This window comes from Pleurodeles waltl, chromosome 3_1, assembly GCF_031143425.1.
Source record: "Pleurodeles waltl isolate 20211129_DDA chromosome 3_1, aPleWal1.hap1.20221129, whole genome shotgun sequence".
Lineage (NCBI taxonomy): Eukaryota > Metazoa > Chordata > Amphibia > Caudata > Salamandridae > Pleurodeles > Pleurodeles waltl.
In genome coordinates this window covers 236083049-236105569 of record NC_090440.1, presented here as the reverse complement: position 1 = coordinate 236105569, position 22521 = coordinate 236083049, and the positions used below count along the sequence as shown (strand labels likewise).

The following is a 22521-nucleotide window of genomic DNA, read 5'->3' as shown; positions in this document are numbered from 1 at the left end:
TACAGGATATTGTATGTTATTTGCTTTGTTTATAGAAAGCAAATCTTGCATAATCATCTATTAAAATTCATTTGACAGCAATATCAGCCTACCTCCAAAACAGACAAAATACCTCTCTGTTTAGAATTCCTATCATAAAAGCTTTTTTTATGGGAGGCCTTAAAAGAGTTATTCCACCTAGAGCTCCACCAGCTGGTCAGTGCACTGATCTGCCTCCCGTGGTTCCACCTTGTAAGTAGAGCCTTTTCCCTGGCTCCTCTGAACTCCTCATCCCTGTCAGGAGTTCGAGGCCCTCCTCCACCCGCAGGCTTCTGCCTGCGCCTCATCCCTGGTGTCTAATGGGAGAGCTCTGCTTTCCTACTAGGCTACCTTCTGCCTCTCTCCTCCTTTTCTCTGCTTTGCTCTCTGTTCTGCTTCACTCCTGTCCCTTTGTGCTTCTTTTGCTTCGCGCTATGCTCTTCTTCGTTTTTCTCTCACCCCGCGCTCTCTCTCACTTTTGCTCTCCCCCTTTCTGTCTCCCCTGCAGCTGCTGCCCCTGCTGCCCCACCCCCTCCTCTCTCTCTCGTGCTGCACTTCTGCTGCTGCTGCCCCCGCAGCCCTGCCCCTTTTTTTGCAGCTGTCCCCTTTTTCGCGCCTTTTTTCACCCCCGCTCCCAGCTGTCCTCTTCTCCCCCCACCTCCCTACTTAATGGCGGCTCCTGAGTGGCCGCGCCGCTGGCACACAGAAGGCGTGCCAAAGGCAAGACCGTCTGCACCTGGACTGCGCCCAGTGCCAGAACCTCTGGCTCCTGGCCCCCCCACTGCCACCACGCATGTCTTCACTATGGCGCCGCCACCCTCTGTACCCTCAACACCAGCCGCTCTCCCACCTGCCATCAATCCTCCCCGCAGACCACCCGCGGACCCTTCTCCTCCCGGAACTGCACCTTCACCAGCCTCCATGCCAAAAACCCACCCACCAAGGCAGGATGCAACCATCTCAGATCCTCCTCAACACTTGCTCCGTCCACAAGCACACAGTAGAGCTATGGAATCTACCCGACTCATCCTCCCCAGACGTCGCCTTCCTGACCGAGACCTGGATAAACCCCTCCTCAACGCCTGACATCGCCACAGCCATCCCGGACGGCTACTAGATCACCCACAGGGACCGCTCCAACAAACCAGGAGGAGGCATCGCCATCATCCACAAGAACATCAGGCTCACGACCAACACCGAAGATACCCTCAGCACCGCCGAACACCTGCAATTCCAGATCCACACTGACCCAAACACAACCCTCCAAGGGACCCTCATCTACAGGCCCTCCCCAGCCCCCGACAGCAGTTCAGCGACTCTCATCACCGACATCATCAGCACGCACACTATCGCATCCTCTGTCTACATACTCCTCGGGGACTTAAACTTCGACCTCGAGAACACCAATGAAAACAACACCGCCACCCTGCTCGACACCCTCTCAACCTAAGCCTCAAACAGCTCATCACAACACTGACCTACTCTGCAGGACACACACTCGACCCTATTTTCTCTGCCAGCAATCATGTCTCCTTCAGCCACAACACTGAACTCCACTGGACAGATCACCGCTGCATCCACTTCTCCTTCAAGAAACCCACAACACACCACCACCCACAACGGATCCCCCACCGCAGTTGGAACAATGTCACCGAAGACCAACTTATCGCGACCCTCTCCCGGAACACACCCATCGACACCACTGACACTGATGCAGCTGCCCGGAACTTCAGGCAACGGATCGACACCTGTGCCAAAACTCTCGCCCCAATCAAGAATCCCTCCAATAGACAGGCCTTCTGGTTTACCGCCGACCTCTATGAATCTAAGGAAACCTGCCGAAGACTCGAAAGAAAGTGGCACCAAGATCAGACTCTGGACAAACACATAGCCTTCAAAAACGCCATCCGCAGACACCACAAACTCATCCAAGCCGCCAAGAGAACCGCCTTTAAAGACCGAATCACAACAACGCACACAGCCACAAGAAGCTCTTCAACGTTATGAAGGAACTCTCTAACCCCAGCTCCAACGCCAACAACATCCCGCCATCCCAAGACCTCTGCGACTCCCTAGCCTCCTATTTCCACCGCAAGATTGCAGACATCCACGACAGCTTCAGCACCCAGACCCCCCGCAACCACCAACACCTCTGACCAATCTCCTGCTCTCCTGGGCCCCCGTCAAAGACACCATCAAAATCATGAACACCATCCTCTCTGGCTTTCCATCTGACCCATGCCCTTACCACATCCTCAACAAAGCAAGCTCCGTCATCGCACCCCCAACTACGAAGATCATCAACAGTTTCTTCGAGTCAGCCACCTTCCCGGAGAGCTGGAAACACGCCGAGATCAACGCCCTCCTTTTGATCTCAAAAGAGTTCTCATGTACTATATAGGCAGAACGAAAGACTTTAGAAAATCTAAACAACTTTCTGTGCCCGTCCAACAGCCTCATAAAGAGAAACCCTATTTCCAAACAAGTTTTGGCCAGATGGATAGTAAAGTGTATTCAAACTTGCTGTCTTAAAGCTAAAAGACAACTATTAGTAACTCCTAACCACATTCTACCAGAAAGAAAGGAGTTTGAATGGCATTCTTAGGAAATATGCCACGAACAGATGTACACTGGGTAAGTGACATTTTCCGTTCTATGGCATGTGTAGCTGCAGATACACATGCTGTGCATAGACTGAAAAGTGGGTAAATGACAGTTTCCATACAGTATTTATTCACTAGTTGCGTCTACTTATTTACGTATCACCTCTCTGCACAGTGCTCTGATACCCTAGCGGCATGGATGTCAATTCACCCAAATGTCAGGTGTAAACGGAGGTGACATCACTTGGCAATTAACCAAGGAAAGTGGAGCTGCCCTTGTGGTACTGGCACTGATTTTGTACCCGCTAAGTTCAGGGGTCACAAAGACAGTGCCAGGGGTCGCAAGGAGCAAGTCAGAAGTCGCAGCTGCGACCCCTAATTGACGTCCATGCCTGAAAGGTGTTGTTTGTGATACATTTAACTTCTCAAATAAATAAATAAACGAAACTGGAGAATGTCCTACTCCCATAGACAGCCATTGTGGAGATAACCTATTTCCAACGAAGCAAGAGAAACTTGGGCATGGGTAAATGGGATGGAGGGGTTTCAAGAAGGCTTGAGATTAATATTAATCAAAGGCATTGATACTGATGCAGCAGGTAGTAGAGTATTTTAGTTTGGAAGCAGCGCTATACATATATTACAAAGAAATAGCCAAGAAGGTGTGGGTTATGATTGATGAGGCTGAAACTGAATGAATGAGCTGTGCACAACTACTCCCAAGAATGTCCCAGCACAAGGATCAAGTCAACTATAGACTGAGGAAACCACATCACAAAACCTAAAAAGCCAAATCTTCAAAAAGTATGTACAAGGCATTGAGAGCGAATAACGAGAAACCCCCATTAAAAGATAGGGAAAAATGAGAAACTAATTTTGATATAGTATTTACCGACAAAGAAGCCCTTACCCTCATAAACACTGCTACCAGCAATGCTAGATTCTGACTAATACAGTTCAGCTTTTTACACAGAACATGCATCACACTGGCAGACGTGCATACAATTCACCCATCCAAAAGTCATGATTGTTCGAAGTGCTGACAAACACAGGCTACCTATTTTCATATGACCTTTTATTATCTGAGATTAAGAGAATTCTGGTAGCCAGAATTAGCTCCGTTTGAAGCAGGGATACATGTAGAGTTGAGTTGCAGTGGAGCCCATAGGTATGTTTGTTCGATTTAAGTACTGGCTGCACCATAAGTAAGATGATGAAAAGGTTTATCAATTTAATGTTCTCACTTGTAGGAGTCTACCAATACATTGGTTTAGTCACAAACCCCTGATCGTAACGGACTGGTTGAGATATGGGAGAGTGTTGTGCAGCTGATGAGATCTGGATGAAAATAACTAGAAGGTATAGGTACTAACTAGAAAGTTACAGTTACCGCCAGATTAGAGATCTCCCTGAATTTTTTGTATAAATATAGATGTGATCTTCAGATGTTTTGCTGGCAAGCTGAGACCTACTTAAAAAATATACTGTTTGGCCTTTAAACGCGAATGAACGTTACAAAGTGACATGTTAATTTGTAAGTAATATAGCTCTTAGCCAGTAGTGTGAATTAAGATGTTTGTAAGGTTATGGGTTAAAATGAAAGTCAATAAAAAGATATTTGAAAAACAATCATTGATAGTTCCCCACTCCGGTCTGCGACTCCTAAACTAGCGTCCCTGGTCAACCTTGGTACCATGAGCTACAAGATAAAAAGATTCAGTATGTAAATCACATATATAGTAAAAGTGCACTGTTCGGCATCAAGATGCTCCAGAGGTTGGAGGGTCAGCTTTGACTACCTCTTAGGATACAGTGCCTCTCCTGGTGTCAAAGCACCATGAATTCGCAGGGCAATCATTGATTCTGCAGCAAGTTAAGGTCTTCAAAAAGGCAATGCTATGCTGCATGTGTTCAAACTGATTCCTGTTCCCTTGTGTATGATTTCTGGCCCCACAGGACATATGGGGCCAGCAGTCGAACTGCTGCTGGCCGCTCTCCCCTGCTCTGACTTACCTAGGACAACATTAGTCCACTCCACTGCAGGTGCCTGGACAGAGCTTTCCCCCTTTACTGCTGACCTTGTCAGCTGTTCCTCCATGGAGACTTCCTATGGATCCAACTTTGGCTCTGGCCCTAATTTGGTCCTTCTTCTAAGGACAAATTAATGAGGCTGTACCAGAATATCAAAGTCTGTAATCTACCGTTGGATCCTTTTCCAACACAATACACAAAGTATTATCCACACTTGCAGCCAACTTCACAAATTGATCATCCTTCTGAGTTAGATCTTTCCCCATCCCACTGAAATAAGCAATTATCACTCCTGCACGAACAAAAACAGAGTGGACCTTCAGGTTCACTGATATCCAACCTTCCTTACCCCAGCATCATTATGAAATGGAAGGTAATCCGACAGCAGCATGGGTAAGTTGAACAAACCCACATATTGCATGATTGTCAGTGAAGCTTTAGACGTTCAAAAGGCACATAGTGCATGCTGGCAGATATCAAAGACAATCTTTTTGTCTACTTAAACAATAGCCTGCAAGGTTTTGTGATCTTCCTGAGCCTTGCTAGAGCCTGTGGCACGGTGGATCGTGCCATACTGATAAAAAGGCCTGAAGAATTGGCAAGGGTATTGAGGCTGACCAGTGAGTGGCTATGGTACTTTCTTTTTACTTTCATCTAGAAATGTCACGTTGGATGAATGGCATTATCACCTCAGATGGCACATTGCATAAAAGCTCATAGGTCCACCTCTCACCTGTTCTTCAGTGTCTGTGTGTGCTCCCGGCACAAGTAATAGATTAGCATCAGAAGAACTTCCAATGTATGCTATTGACATTCAGATTTGCTTCCACTCCGAAAAGAGCATAAAGATGCAAGCAAGCATTTCAGAGTGTCTTGATCACATTCATCACTGCATGGGAAACTTCCCCTTCCTGAGCAAGCATGTAACTAAATCTTTATTCTTAAAAAGGTAGTCCCTGTTCATCCCACACAAAACTAGCTGAAGTTCATGGCTTGTCTAGACTACTTTTGTGTGGTTTACACCAGGACAGCCAGAATAAACCTAAATGTTGAAATACAGGATGATAGTATGTCAGTAGCAAAGGGACTCTTCTAGCTTGAAGTGGAGCCATACCAGACACAAGGGCCATTAGGCTACAGCACTTCATTACTTCTCAAATAAGGACCAGTGCTCCAGTTTTTCCTATTGATTGACTAGTGACTGTTTAGGATACAAACGTTTCTTGAAAGGAAATCATTAAGGGGTTCAAGGCCCCAGATTCTGGAGCATTAGAAACTTCATTCAAGAAAAATGCTGACACCTGAGCTGTTCAGAATAGCTTTCTAATGAATACGCCATGACATGGTGCCTAGATGAGTAGTGCTGAGCAATGGAACAGTTAATATGTAGGTTGCTAGTCTAGCGAACGCCTTGAAGCGGCCATGGGTCACGTGTGATGCTGTTTTACTAAACCTGTTGACAAATAAATAATAAACAAATACATTTATTTTGTACCCAGCAATGAAATATTTACTCCTGAACCTTGTGGCCCATGCCTACTACATGTTCCCTTCTCTAAAGGATGGTAAAAGTCCTTTCAGCAGCGACCATCGTACTTGTGTGCTGCCTTTATTCAAACCTGCTTAACTTCTGTGTATAAAGACCCAATGTATTTAATTATTGAGTTGGATATGCATGAAAAACTTAAGGGGCAACGTTGGGTGTATTTTGTTAGTCAGTGAAAATATTAATATATAATAATAGCTCCTCTGCTTTCCACTAGGCGTTATTTTTGTCTAAATATTTGCAGTCCACCCAGCCTTCTCTCCTGCTGGATTTTGTGATTGATTTGAGCCTTCACAGAATGCAGAAAGCACACTTGAATGTCCTTATCTTTGTCAAGGCAGCTGCTGCTGGACAGTGCAAAAGAAGATTTTAGGCCTACCTGTGTTGGTTATGCAATGCTTCTTTGCGTTCTTTGAACTTTGGTGAAGGGAACATCTTCTGGGAATATTCATTACATGCTTGTGTACCTGGGATTTCTCACGGGTACATATTGTATATATAGCGGGGGATCTCTAAAGTGTATCCCCTCATTGGTGGTCTTAATTGGATACAGTGTTTGGGGATCTCTTAGAAGTGAGCATTACTGGTTTCAGCAGGGCAATTACGAGAAATGGAGGGACCACACACATATTAGGAGTTTGAACAATTTATTTATTCATGATTTTTTGTATACTGCAAACATTACCCAAAGGTACCAGATCGCTTTACAGTAGACATATGTTATAGTAACATAGTATTCAAGAATTACAAATATTAGCAAATATAGTTACAATAGCTCTAGAAAATGCAAAATGCTAGCTCATTATAGCAAAGGAAACATTTTATCAATGAACAATTTAAAAGCACCCAATGAAGTGAAGGTAGTGTAGCTCTGTGCCAGGAGGTGAGAAAACATGTTCTCAATGGAGACGATTAGATGCACTGGCTTAGCTAAAATATCATTGAAGGAGGAAGGCTTTCTGATGCTTTTGGAAGGTAAGTGAGCTTGTTCTCAGTGGAGGAGACTGGCTGCAGGGTCTTGGCTAAAGTATTGTTGAAGGAGGAGTGTATTCTGTTCCATTTTAAAGATTGCCAGTGAGGTGGTGTTACAAAGGTTTGACGGTAATGAAATCCAAAATCTGGTTGCATTACTATTATTATTATTATTATTTGAGCATTTATAGAGCGTAACACTCATCCCCAAGGGGATATCATGGCGCTAGAAAGCCCACCCACGTTTCACAAAGAAGTGTCAGTGCAAAAGCCTGGGCCAAAACTCAGGCCTAACTCGTAAACAACCAAGTTTTTAATTTCTTCTTGAATATTAGGTGGCCGTCGGTAAGTCGAAGAGCTAAGGGTATAAGATGCCACTGAGCAGCCAGCAGATAAGAAAACGAGCACCCACCTGCTCTGGATTTCCCAATACGTAAAGTCTTGTCTAAGGCCACATTGCCAGATCTCAGAGCTCCTGGGGGTTTGTAGAATTTGGCTCTTGAGCGTAAGATTTCAGGTCCAGTGTTATACAAAGCCTTGTGTGCATAACACAAAAGTTTGAAACTAACCCATTTCTGCATAGGGAGCCAGTGAAGAGACGACAAACAGGCTGATGCAGAGTCAAATCTATCTACTTTACAGATCAGCTTGGCAGCAGCATTTTGGATTATTTCGAGTTTAGTAAAAAGATAGTCCGCCGTGCCCACAAAAAGGGCATCACCATAGTCCAAGCGACTAGTAATGAAGTCATGGACTATGGTTTTGCACCAAGCAAACAGTATCCATTTAAATGCTCGTTTCAGAAGCTTAATGATGCCAAATACACTTACCACAAGTTACTTTCACATGTTCGTGCATCGAAAGAGCATCATCCACCATAATCCCTAGATTTTAGCTTGTTTCTTAGGGACAGGCATAGTCCCCAAGGAGTCCCGCCACCAGGAAGCGTCCCATATGGCATGGGTCCCCCCAAAAAGCAAAATCTCAGTCTTGTCAGCGGTTAATTTTAAACACTGGCTCGACATCCAGTCAGCCACCTCTGTGAGACAATCATGTAGTTTACCTCGGGTTACATCCAAGTTATCACCCAGGGAGACAATCAACTAGGTATCATTCCCATATATGCGGGCATCAAAGCCCTATGACCCTATGATTTTTGCTAAAGGGGATCTATAAACATTAAACAGCATGAGGTTCAACAACGCACCCTGAGTTACTCCACATGCCGGTCTCTGAGATTGAGATCGAAGGGTGCAAAGTTGGACAGAGAGGTAAGGAGCAAACTTGGTCGATAGTTAGAAAGGGTAGAGGGCTCCATTTCTGGTTTCTCTGCTAAAGGAATGACAGTTGCTACCTGGGAAGGACTATACCAGGAGTTGCTGCTTTTTAAAGGTTGGTATTTCTAGCAGCAATGCTTTGGCATTTTGCAATGGTCTAGAACCTTATGAAAGCTTGAGTTTGTCCTCGAGGTAATGGGGAGTGTGTGTATAGAGTCTCATGGGTGATGCAAGCAGTTTTGTATATAGCCATGGCTTCAGCGGGCAACCAGCAGAGAAAGACCAGCATAGGTGTGAAGTGGTGGTTGATGTAGATGTGGCCCCGTAGACTTAGTGTGCCGGTGAGTGTAGGATCAATTTAGTTGGGGTAACCTGGGCTTTGGGGAGACCAGTCAATAGAGAGTCACAATAGTCTATTCAGAAGAGCACCAATCTATGAGCAAAAGATTTCAACTCTTGCTCCCGGAATGTAGCAGCGGATTCCTGAGAGAAGAAGCGGTTCATAAGTTGAGCTTCTTGTCTAGGATGACTCCTAGGGATTTCACACAGTCAACATTGGTGGGTTTACTTTTGAGGATGTTGAGTGTGTCCATTTAGGATTGTACTGGAAGTGTTAATTTCGAAGTGGGGATGAGGAAGAATTCAGTTTTTGAAGGGTTCAGTTTTAGGTGATGAGATTGGCTGTTTAAGGATTACTGTTGAGGTGGTCTATCAGTTATTTGTATATTTGTATGAACGTCTTAATGTTTTGACTACATATCCCTGTGGAAGTCCAAATGGATGCGCATTGTGAGGAATCTGATTAGGTCTCATTAGTATCATAGTGGTGCGGGTCAGCAGACAGAAGGTACCATGTCCATCTTTAAGTCAAGCCTACCAGTCAGCGCAAGCTGCCTGGTTGCAAAAGACATATTTTAGATTTGGCTGAGTACCTACAGGGACTTGCAGCCTGCCCATTGCTTAACATTGGTTGACTTTACTGTCACACTTATTTGTTTACTTTTTATGGGATTACTTTCTTTGTGTCTTCCTGTTCATCATGTGTTAGTCACTCCCGTGGAGCTTACTTAGCCTCTTTGCCATCTCTTTGATTGATGAGTGTCTATGCTTCCCCTGCTCGCTTTTAGGTAACTACTTTTTTCTTTTTTATCTAAACTCTCTTTGATAGTACATGTGTTCTCCAGCTGGCTCCCTCGTGTGCTTTACTCCTCTTCCACATTGTTCTCTCTCACTAATGTGCCTCTTCCCCATCTGCACTTGTGCTGCTTTCTTTTGTGCTTATACGTTTCCCCCACTGTTTCACATTGCTCTTTGCCCATGTTACTTCTACCCCCCCTCGCCGTGTTATTTCTCCCACACCTGCTGTGTTGCTTCACCGCCCCCACCCCGACCCTCTCTGTTGCTTCACCTCACCCCTCCCCATTCTATTACCCCCTCATGTTTTATTTTTTTTAAGCGTTTTCCTCTACTTTTTCTACCTTTTTTATGTTACCCAACCATCAGCGTCATATTTATTTATTTATTTATTTTTTTTCTTTTTTGCACCCTGCGCACAGCAGTTGCAATACTGTACAGCATGGCTAAAAAAAGGTCTTCTATGTGAGTCCTATTAGTTTTGCCAATTATGTTGTTAATGGAGGGAGCTTGACACCTAAACGTACAGACGTTACCCCTATTGCAAAGAGGCAGTCTTTGTCTTCCATTGCTGATTTGCAGGCTTTTATATGTTAATGGATGAAATATGCAATCTGATAACCTTTTCCTTTCTTTCTGTCTTCCTACTCACAGGTATAGAATTTCCCAAAGATTACCCCACAGGATGTCTCCTGGGCTGCGTAGATGTAATTGACTGCTTATCGCAGGAGCAGTTTGCCGAGCAGGTTAGTCTAGTGCATTAGACTGTATACTGAGGGCATGCCAGGAAGCCCAACATGCACTGCAGCATGGAAGTCCTCTATGCTAATGATATATAAACTAATCTTTGCCTGGAAATATCTGCTGATTTCAGTTGCTAAGAGTTACACCAACTGATGAGAGGCGACTGGAGTGATTTATCACCGAATTTTTCAAAAGCTCACTCTAAACATATTTTGAAAACTTATCCTCAAATGGGGGAAAATGTTTCTATGATTATTCAGTGATTTTGTTCCCTTTGCAGGTATCATAAATCAAATGTAATCATTCATTGTTTGGTTTTGTCACATTGTGCAGGAGCCTAGTATGTTGTGTCATTTATTGCAGGGGACACGAGCGGACCCACGTCCAATCCTAGTCCTTACTGTTGACAAAAGTGATCTTTCTTTTACAGTGACTTGGAATCTGAAGCTAAAAAATGATGCAACCCGTTACTGAGATTTAGCATAGCCACAACTTCTGCCCATACTTTCATCCTGCGTTCACCTTGTGTCTGTCCAGTTATTAGGGCTGGGTTGACCAAGACCTTTGATTTTCATAATCTTATGTTAACCTTCTCCTTATTTACCAACCTGCTCCTGCCTCTGTTTCCTACCGAAAGTGGTGTTTGTGTTTATTGCCTCGGGAGCTGTACTTTTTATCAGTCATCTGTGGGTGACACAGTTCATTAACTGTTTACAGAAACACTGAACTACACCAACACAAACATCATGTAAAACACGAGAAGTCGGAAAAGTGCAAACTAGGCCCTTAGTTTGTTCGTCCTAAAAATTAAGATAAAAACAAAGAACAGACAATGGGTTTTGTGGCCAAATTTGTTATCATATTTTTTTTTTTTACTGTTTGGCTTGGTCTTGTGACGTCAGTGATTGCTTTTGTGCCGTAATCTATGGAATTGAAATTTAGGTTAAAGCAGGGGGAGTCTTGAAATCAGGAGTAATCAGAAATATGCTCAGCATAATTTTTACAGCCCACAATTACTACCTCCACCATCTCCCCTCGTTTTATCAATACTGCTCTAACTTACCTGGGAAAACTATTTGATTAAGCATAAGTAATAACATATCAAGCTTTGTTTGCTGCCCTTCATGGAAGAGAACGAGTTGGGGGAGACGATAGAGAGAGGGGTTCCGAAGCCCAGAGAGGTGTCAGAATAAATGGGAGGATCCCCGAGGGGCTGGTAGCAAGGGCCTTGAACGCTAGCCGCTGTTGGAAGTGAAGAAGTCCGAATATGGACCCCTCAAGGCCCCTTCTAGCGTCCCTCTATTGTATAGATGCCTCCGTTTGTTATTATCCTATGTGTTTGAGCACCTATGAAGCATGTCCATGATAATGGTGGATATAGCAGTGATAGAGGGAGTTTGTTCAAAGAAACTGGTTATTTTCCAGTGTATCCGGAAATCTGAGGAGATAGGTGTCACAGGTTAAACCCATCACTCTACATGCCTGTTCTGTCACTCTTGTAAAAATCTAGATTAGCGGAAGGAGAATAAGTGGTTTGTGTATCCAATGTCTTGTGGGCCGTAGTGCAAGGAAGGAAATGGGCCCCCTGTCTGCTGTTTGAATTGTGCAATACAGCAATAATCATGGTTTGGTGGGCCCCTCAGTCCTCCGAGCCCCCTGTAGCATTGTGCCTGCTGCACCAAAGAAGGCTACGCCTTTGGAAGCTGACTGGATGTTAGTGATTTAAGAAGGTACTCATGTGGGTGACCAAAGAGATGTGCATGTGTAATCCACGGCTTGAAGACTTGGAGGCATGTCAGTGTCTCCACAACCCATGTCAGCACCATGAGAGTGGGAATGGTACCAGCCATACTGCAGGTATCTCTGCTGAGTGCTACTGCGTAGCCTCTTTGCCTAACAAGATGGACCTGTCCTAGTGATAGGAAAAAAGAGCATTTGATGCGCGCCTCCTCGGAGAATGTGCAGTAAATAAGGCAAGCGCCACAAACCCTTGCACAATGAGGTGAAACCACATAGCAAAGGATTCCATGTGACTTGTGATACCTGCGCAAGGTGGAAATGGAAACCATGCAGCGGAAGAAACAATAATAGTCCAGTACAATAGCGGAACGAAGTCCAATCTGTGAGAAAAACTGGCTTTTCACTTGGTTAGCTCCAAACTGTGGTGCTGCTAGAGCTCTGGCCTTGGGAATTTATTGGGGCTTCTAAGTTACGAGATGGGTGAGTGAGTTGCCCATGAAATGCTTATCTAAGCAGAGCAGTGACTTTGGCCTGCACAAAACCCGGTTTCAAAGGATGCTCCAAATAAGACATACACTTAAAATGCATCCCGACTCTGGCATCGCTTCCTGATGTCAGCCTTCCGGAGCAGGCTTCTCCAACATGGGGCCTGCGGGGCTCAGTTTAGCCGCTCATTGCTTTTTACATGGCCAGCGGTGGTGGTGGTGGTATGTGTTATAGGTTTGTTTAAAGGCGTAGGAGACTGTAGTGATGTATTGGTTTGTATGTAAAAGAAGAATGCTATGACATCAGGGGCAGTGGAATGTTGGGGCAGTGGAATGTTGGGGCAGGCTGTGACTGGGGATTGGAATGTTTTCATATGAAAGGTCAGAGTTGTGCCGGTTTGGGGATGGCAAGCTCATGTATCTCTGTCTGTACATTATAACTGGAAATAAACTTTTAAGGAAAGAACATGACGGACAATGGTGTTCAATTTAAATCTGAGGAAATGAAAACTTTTGCTAAAATGACTGGTATTGAACAAAGGTTTACAGCTTTATATCATCCCAGGGGGAATGCTGTAGTGGAACGTATAAATAGGATTTTCAAGGGCATCATTCAAATTGCAAAGCATGGAAACAAAAGTAATATAGATTCTGAGTTAAGGAAAATGTTATGGGCTTATAGAGTGACACCTCATGAGAAAACAGGTCAAAGTCCGTTTGATATAATGCGAGGTAGAATTCCATTTTCGAAGATTAACCCTGGTTGGATGCAAAGAAGCAGACAAGTACTTTGGAGCAAGGAACATGTAAGAAAGTGCATAAAGAATTCACAAGAAAAGAACAAGGAATATTTTAATAATAAATATGGCACTAAAGAAGCACATTTGAATGTGGGAGATTGGGTGAGAGTGAAATCCGTAAGGAAAGTGGCTAAAGGTGAGAGCAAGTTTGGCGAGCCTATAAGAATTAAGAAAGTGATGAGAAATACTGTCATTTTGGATGATGGCAGTGTATGTCACATGAGTCGCGTTGCTATTGCTAAGCCTTGCAAACAACATTTTGTGCAGTATGATTTGCTGGAAGGTAATAATAACAAATATTGGTGGTTGGAGTGTGATATTGATGGTAACAAAGATTCTAGAGTTATTGGGGAATTGGGAGCTAGGGGCTGTCAGGAAGGTGTCCAGACTCGTATTAATATGGGAGAATTTGAATGTAATGTGAATGAGCGTGAACAGAATAAAAATGTAGTTTGTGGTGAAGTGAAGAAAAGTTGTTTCGGCAGGGTTTACCTAAGGTATTAGAAAATTTTGTGTGTGATTAAATAAAAATATATATATTTATTTATATACATATTATTATTTTATTTTTGTCTTGTTTTTTGGTGTTTTTTTTTTTAGGGGAAGGGGATGTGTAGTGATGTATTGGTTTGTATGTAAAAGAAGAATGCTATGACATCAGGGGCAGTGGAATGTTGGGGCAGTGGAATGTTGGGGCAGGCTGTGACTGGGGATTGGAATGTTTTCATATGAAAGGTCAGAGTTGTGCCGGTTTGGGGATGGCAAGCTCATGTATCTCTGTCTGTACATTATAACTGGAAATAAACTTTTAAGGAAAGAACAAGAAGAGCCAGTGTACTTACTTCAGAGACCACTGTTTGGCTTGCTCCACACTAGGCTTTGATGCAGGTAACAGAAGCAGAGCAACCAGAAGAGAACACCCCACACTCCCTCAAGCCCTTAGTAGCTGTCAGAAGGTCATACCACCAACCTTAGCATGCTGTCGGGGTTCACGCATTGGACAGTGGATGACCCGGTGGGGGCTGTCTGACAGGGAGGTTTGTGCACTGTGAGGGCTGGAAAATTTCTGCAATGAATGTCTATCGTCAGTTCACACATGACTGAGCTGTCATAAAGAACTCTGTTCTCAATTGCAGAGCATCCAGTCCTAAATTACTGTTCGAGTCAATTATGGCAAAAAGGAATGTAAAACGCAGATCGTGGCTCCATTATTTAAATGTGTTGGGCCAGACAGAGGATTTGGGGTTTACATATAAAACCAGAGTCCTGATGTAACCAAGGGTTTCTGTTTTACAAAACAGATGGTGCTCGGCACTGCAAATGAGTATCATTGTCAACAGTATAGGAAGGGTTGAAGTTGCCTGCAAAAATCTGGGGCCCTTTTTGAGAACGTTTCATATCTCCATGTAAACTGCACACTTTTCAGTTACACATTTTTTAGTTTAATTTTTATTGTCTGATCATGCGTGCATGACATCAATGGAAAGACTCGCATATATAGGTAATAATAGGGTTCCAGAACATGGATGGGAATTCGTTTTATTGTGACTTCAATAAGATCTTGATTTTCTTGCCATTTTGGGAGGGATATTGTCATTTAATATCAGAAACGGACGTTCGCTTTATTCCATGATTAAGGCCACAATTGTTGAAGCTTGTTCTGCTTGTTTAAAAGGGGTGGTTAAGAATTCTAATGCCCGGAGGATCTCTTCCAAATTCCCCAGAGAAAGCATGGCTTTCCAGAATGAGTGGACCGCATACAAGAACAGATGGGTTCCAGCATCCCGTATAATCAGTCTTGCTCATATGGTCATATAAGAAAAAGGCTGGCAAGGCTTATGGAAAGAAAGGAGTAAGTGATCAGCAACAAGAGACCTGAAAGAGTCAGTACATAGTTCTTATTGCTCTCAGTTGGCTTTTGGCTAGGTTCGCACTGTAGGAGTACCATGTACATACATACATTCAGAACCACGAGCAAAAGATTGACTCAAAAAGGGGCTGCGTAATAAGTTATCCAGGAATTATAAAATAATCATTTTTTGGTGTAAAATATCTAGTCACGATCCAGAACTCTTGCATTTGAGGGCCTCCTAAAGGGAAAGCCGCACTAAAGCATGGCACATTTTGAGGAAAGTTGAATTGAAAAGACTTTGGCGTTATTGTGCCTTAAGGAGAACCGGGCTAAAACAATACTTGTCTGCTTACAAATCCAGGCTTATGAGTTCCTTACTGAGGCAACATTTATAAGAATGTGACCAGCACCAGTAGCTCATCCTAAAGGTTTCCTGTATGTCAAGTTCGGGTGTAAGATTCTGGCTAGGGTGTTAGCCACTTCTACTCCAGGTGCTGCCAACAAATCCATATCCCTAACCAGGCATGAAATAGACCTTGCTACCCATTTAGATTTTCAGCACCTGCTTAATGATTTTATGGATATCGTGCAATAGGCTAATATGTTTTTCCCAAGTTTTATTGTTTTAGGTGAAATGTATTGAATTTCATGTTTTTATTAAAAGCGTTTAAAGGCTAAGGTCTAAATAAACATGTTTGTTGACTAACTTTACACCTGCAAATCCCGAGAACCCGGGGGTACAGAGAACTTTAAAATGTAATTACCAGGCCTGCTCGCTGAAGGCATAAACGGTGTCATGCCTCATCCATGTAAGAACATTTAAAACACATAAGGGGAAATAGTAGTACCTAGAAGCTGTAGGTGAGACCTTCCTGATGCATTTTGTGCACCGTGGCATTCTGTAGAGACAAAAGCCTCAGAATGGTAAACAGACCCAGTTTGGATAGCAGAGAAAGGCCTTATACCAGGCTAGTCACAATTGTTTTGTGAGGCCCAAGGTTATAGCAGTGCCAGGTGCCATAAGCACTTGTTTCTAGGTGCCTTAAAAACTTGTTTCTAAGTGTTAATAAAAACACATTACTCCAGAAGAAAAATACAAAAAGTACTCCAGAGAACTGACCACACACATGCCTTGGACGTGAAATGCCCACCAACTTCAGGCACACACCCCATGCTCAGTTATAAACCGGTCACCCACGTACTCGCTGTAAAACCTCAGCCCTGGCCAAATATCAAACACAGTTAAGCCTTCACACGCATAAATCACAACATAAGCACATTTCACTTCTCATAAACCCTTTTGCTGACCACGTGCACACACCTCAAGTTTCTATCATCAGCCACACAACTCAGCCCTGAACCGCATGTACATGTTCACCCACTCAGACCTGAACCCACATGTATGTGTTCACCCCCACAAATCCAAATATTCAAAATCTGTATATCGTACAGTATCTGGCAGCACTCTCTTTCTCCTACAACATGTAGATGCCGCTAGCATACCTGTCCATCCAATTGCACACATGTTAGCATGTAACTGCAATAAACCATTTTTAGCTTACTTTTACCTCTTGGAAATAGTATACTTATTACTAATTCCAGCTCTTACGTTGTACCTTCTTCTAGCATTGCAACACACATACACACAAATTGACCACACACATTCCTTGGGCATGAAGTGCCCACTAACGTCAAGCACACACCCCAGGCTCAGTCACAAGCCTGTGGATTGTTTTGTGTGATGGAAAGTGTTAAGGTCATGGTCAAGTTGCATAGTATGGAGTAGTCTTTGTGTGGCATTTAATGTCATGTTTACTTGGGGGGTATTGGTTGTATGAGGTTTTGTTTGTTTTGTCAAGTTATAATGTGCATTGTGGAATTTTGCTCTGTTTATTCTAGTGCACTAACGTGTGTTGTCAAGTGGTCAACAAATGTAGTGTGATCGTAGTGTAGTTGTTTGTGATGTGGGATTTTGAATTTTCCTTTGGTGTTCCATAGGGAGTAAGATATTACAACCTTCCGGCCAACCCCACGTGGGAGAGATGTGAGTTTTGAGCTAATTCTGTAAGTTACATTACAGTGGGGGTTTGGGTCTTCATTTACCTTGTGTCTGTAATAGTGTTATTGTCCATTATTTTAGAATGGCTGTTGTCCTTTCCGATGTATCTACGTGAGTGAGTGTGCAAACAGTTATGATGTGATGTATGGAGCAAGCTGTGTAATTGTTCTGTGGTTGAAAGGTGGCATCAATCCTGGTGTGTTCCTTAAATATGTAAATGAAATGTTGTCTAATTCGGGGTAGTCCAGTGTTCCTTGTAGGTAGCCTTACCAGTAATCTGTTCCGCCCCCCCTTACCAGGGTGCCATAGAATGTGCTAGTGGTGGTATTGTGCAGCAGGCATGTATTTAGTTGGTGATGTGGGGAACCCCTAGTTCATCACCCTAGGTACTCACAGACCTGTCTCAAATTGGGGTTTGGTGCTCACATAGTTGGGATTGTTACTGTTCACCAAACCAGTGTAATAGCCCTGGTATGCGGTTTCTCAGTGGTAAACTGTTGCATAGTGTTTTGTAGTGTCAGACGGTGTGTGTGTGATCTTTGAGGTTAGTTTCAAGGTGGTTTGTGGCGATTGCTGCCAGGGGCATGGTGCAAGTTGTGCAATCAAACAAAGGGTCATAGGATTAGTTAGGGGTGGCGTATTGCAGCTTCGTGTTTTGAGTGTGAGGATTAGCTCAATCAAAAACATTTGCTTTACAGTGTGGATTTCATTGGAAATATTTGGTGTTGTGTGGAGGTAGAAGAAAACCTTCTGTATACCTTCTGTATTTGTGGTTTTAATGTGATGACCCAGTCCATATTTACCCCAAGAGGTTTAAATATTTCTGATGGTGGCGGGCATCAAAATGTGAATTCTGGTTATATGATCATCCCTTGGGTGTGTAACCCCTCTTTTCTTGTTTTAGAAAATCTTTTTTGACAAGGACAGTGGTGTTGGGTGTTAGTTAGGGCACCAAATATGATAGTGTCTTTTTTTTTCTGCATTGTTGTTGAGGTTGTTTCTGATCTTCCAGATGTTAATCTTGTGGCGGACAGCTGGCAACAAATCAGTTTGTATACCTTGAACATAATCTGTTGACGTTGACATAATTGTAACAGGTCATGTTGAGCGATTGGATCAGTGACTTTAGCAGTATTATGTAAGCGTTTGAAAGTGGTGGGAATAGTATGGACCCCAAGGAGCTCCATTTGTCACTGTAGCACTTTTGAGTTGTGACTTTGCATACATACAATTTCTGTTATGCTGGAAATGAGGGAGAATGCAGAAGCCTGTATTCTTAGTGAGAAGGGTGTAGTGGCTTAGCTTCCTGAAAGCAGCTGATTTGCTAAAAGGTGAATGGGAACCCCAATATCATTGTTGATAACTGTGAATTTTTAGACCACTTTATTTTGAGATTACTGCCAATTTGATACCCATCATTGCTCAAGATACCATTTGTGCCAGCTCAAAGTCTGTGGGATTTGAGGTGAACTGTCAGTTGAAGACATGATGATCAGGGTGTTTCTCTGGAAGGTGAATGATGGAGATCAGTCTATAGTTGGTGAGGTCACTCTGAGTGTTAATTCAAAAACTGTGCACTGCTGTGGCCCTGTCCATTCTTCTAAGAATTTGTTAAAGAAGGGGAGTCAGATTTTTAATACTGTAGGTAGTGACTTGGGGCAGGCACTAGTTTGCTTTTTAGGATTGGCCTATCCAGAGGGGATGGTGACTGGTCATGGTGTGGTTTCTGAGAAATGAAGTGTCAGGGAGACAATGCCTGTTTGGATTGTATGGGTCATGAAGGTGGGGTGTCACTGGTGTAATCAGATGTGGATGTGTTGGTTAATGTGATGCCGTGGTGTTCGTGGTTACGGCTGTTAGATTGTGGAATAACCCCCTTTGGGTAGGATAGTGAAAAGATTTCTGCTCATTTGATGGGCTTTATGTGCATTATGGATGGCTGTTTGTTAGCCCTGAGTGTTTAGTGAAAGGGCAATTTGTTCTCAATGCTGTATGATGAGCCTAATTTTCTTTCAGTAAGTTGGTTGGTTCTTATTAAGATTTGGCAAAGTGTTGTATTCTATTGTTTACGGGAGTGGAATGTGGGCGAGTGATCGTTCCTACCGCGGCAGTTGGTGTCAGCTGGCCGAGGGAGGAGGATCGCGTTGATTTCTGAAGAATAAACTTGACAACCTGAAACCACAAAAAGGCTTCCTGTGAATCCTTTACTACATTTTGGCGACGAGTGCCAGCTGTAGTGGTTACCGTGGTGGAGTGTGTGTTTAGATTTCATTGGTCCCATGCAGGGTGTAGGAAATGCATACAAAAATGCAGTGATCATGGTTGATGTGTACTCTAGATGGGTGGTCGTAAGTTTTGTATGTGAAATTACCACTAAGAGCACTATTGAAGTGTTGAGGGAAGTTTTTCTGGAAGAAGGTCTTCCCAGAATCCTAATAACAGACAGTGGAACTCAACTTACTTCTCATGAAATTAAGAGGTTTTTAGAAAACTCGGGGATCATTCATAAGCGTACTGCTCTATATAATCCTCAAGCCAATGGAATAGTAGAGAGAATAAACAGATTGGTGAAAGGCACAATTTTAATGGGGGTGCAGAGTGGAAAAGATGTTAAGGAGATTGTGAACGAGATGGTTTGGGCCCTCCGTACTACGTTAAATAAGTCTACAGATACAACCCGATTTGAAAGAATGAGGGGAAGGAAGGCAGGTTCGAAATTACTGCCAGCATGGTTATGGAATGGTGTTGTATGTAATACACAGTTTGTAAACAAAGAAACAAGGAAAAATGATATTGAGGAAGGTGATTGGGTGAAGATCAGGCATGGCAGAGTTGTTGGTGGTCTTTCTAAATTCTGGGGTCCTTTTAACGAATCCAAGTGTGCTAGCAGACGGTGCTATGGATGATGCTATGGAATTCACGAGAAGAATGTCGTCAAGGAGAAATGTGTGTTTTCTCACATGGTAATTCGTTTCCTCTTCCAATTTGTCTGTCTCTTTTGACGCTGTTGTGAGAAATCACAGTGTGAACCGAGGGAGTTACAAGCCCTGCCCTATTTTGGTGATTAGAGGAAAGCACACTACTCGTTCCTTAGATAAGGATAAGGAAAAGGAAAGGTCCTTAGCAACCACACTGGGTGAAAGTGACACTTTTAACTCAATGTTGTCATGGCTTCTGCTATAAATATTCCGGCACCATTTTTGGATAACAAAGTGCAACCCTCTGTACAATGGGAAGAATGGATTGATCTATTTGAAAACTACTTGGTGGCATTAGATGGGCAAAATTTCTCTGAGCACAGAAAGAAAGCATTATTATTAAGTACAGTTGGCAGAGAAGCTCATCATATTTTTTAATATTTACCAGAAATTCGTAATGACGATGGACAACTGGGTGATGTCTATGAAGAGGCGAAACTACGTTTTGAAAAGAGATTTGCCAAGGAAGAAAATATACTGTTGTCTCGTTACAAGTTTTATACCAGGCCACAAAAGGATGGAGAATCGTTAGAAGACTTTGTCTCTAGTTTACGTGAACTATCGGTGAAGTGCAAATTTGGTCCTATGTCTGATGAGCTAATTCGAGACCAATTAATTGTACAGTGCAGGAGTAAAAAAATGCAAGAGCGGTTATGGGCTGCGAAGAACCCTTCCCTGAAAGATGCAATTTCCATCGCGAAGATTGTAGAAGAATCAGATTTGTGCATGCGAGAGATGAACAAAAAAGGGAAAGGAAGCAGTGAAGGTGGAGAGGAAGTTGCTGTGATATCTAAGAAACCTAATCAGTTCAAGCACAGTGGTACTTCAAATAGCAAACATGGATCAAGAGATTCGCCTAAAGTTTGCGCACGGTGTGGGAGCGTTGCGCATACCAGCGATGCTAAATGGTGTTTTGCTATTAATAAAGACTGCAGGAAGTGTGGTCGCAAGGGGCATTTTGCACGAATGTGTAAAGACAGCTTCAAAACGAGAGTTGCTGTAGCTGATCCGGCGGAAGAAGGCTGCGATAGTGACCGCATCTCACTTGTTCAGACTTCTGGAACAGACAAAGGGAGAAAAACCAGGCCGAAAGGAAGCTTTACTATAGACGACAAAGAAGTGGAACTAATGGTGGACTCGGGCTCACTGTATACTATTGTTCCAAGGTCATTGTGGCTTGAGTTGTGGCATGATATTTCTTTGTTACCTAAAGATATAAATCCTAGAGGGTATCAAGGGGTGGAGATCGATGTTGTAGGCTACTTTACTTCTAGCATTAAGTTTGAAAATCGTTGTGTGGAAGGGAAAGTTTATGTGGCAGAATCTGGTCCACCGATTTTAGGATGGGAGCATCAGTATGATTTGCACATCATCATTGACCCTCATTCTGACAATAAGGTTTTAATAGTAGAAGATTAAGGACAATTCTTCTTTTAGTAGGGATTACAAAAACAATTTTTCTTTTGGTAGGGATTACAATAGTTTTATGTTCATGAGTGATAAAGAGTTCATTGCCAAGTCGGATGAGAATTCTTCTGGGGCTGCAGAGCAAGTGTTGCATAGTCCGATTACGAGTGGTACTGAGTGTGTTCAGGAGGGAGCAGTTTCTGGTTCAGCAGAACCTGTTTCCATTGATAGCACCACAAATGGTGGTCGCAACCCAAGGGTTCGCAGACCGCCTGGTTATCTAAGAGATTATATTCAGTTTGTTTGAACAGTATCTAGGTTTACGTTTGCTTTTCAGTTATTAACATCATTATTAGGTTAATTAATTTTGCTGTGTTGCTATATTAGTATCTTGTTATTCTCTGTTTTTTTGTTTTTGTTTTGTGCGTGTGGGTGTTTTGGGAAGATCGGAAGGGAGGGGGATGTGTTGTATTCTATTGTTTACGGGAGTGTAATGTAGGTGAGCGATCGTTCCTACTGCGGCAGTTGGTGTCAGCTGGCCGAGGAAGGAGGATCGCGTTGATTTCTGAAGAATAAACTCGACAACCTGAAACCACAAAAAGGCTTCCTGTGAATCCTTTACTACACAAAGCCAACATTTTATGGTCTGTACAGAGACCACATGCTTAAGGTCACCTCACACTCAAATCATTGGCTGGCTTGCTTGCAGGGGTGAGCCCCTATCAGCCGTTTGTTTGACTCATCCTCAATCATATCTTGGATAAGCCCAGAGGAATATCTTAGTAATGCTGTTAGCTTTGTGTGTGCCATCCTAGGAGATGTTTAGATTGGACTGCAAGAGGGACTGTTTTATTTCTGAAAAATACACCCATCAC

The 22521-nt window shown here is 43.2% G+C and overlaps 1 protein-coding gene across 1 annotated transcript in view; it reads left to right on the top strand.

The window, feature by feature from the left end:
- Positions 1 to 22521, top strand: part of TRIP4 (thyroid hormone receptor interactor 4) — a 405010-nt gene that overhangs the window by 242898 nt on the left and 139591 nt on the right. Inside the window, exon 11 of the mRNA XM_069222301.1 lies at positions 10236 to 10327. Within this exon, the coding sequence (XP_069078402.1) occupies positions 10236 to 10327 (92 nt within the window). The remainder of the gene's footprint in view (positions 1 to 10235; positions 10328 to 22521) is intronic.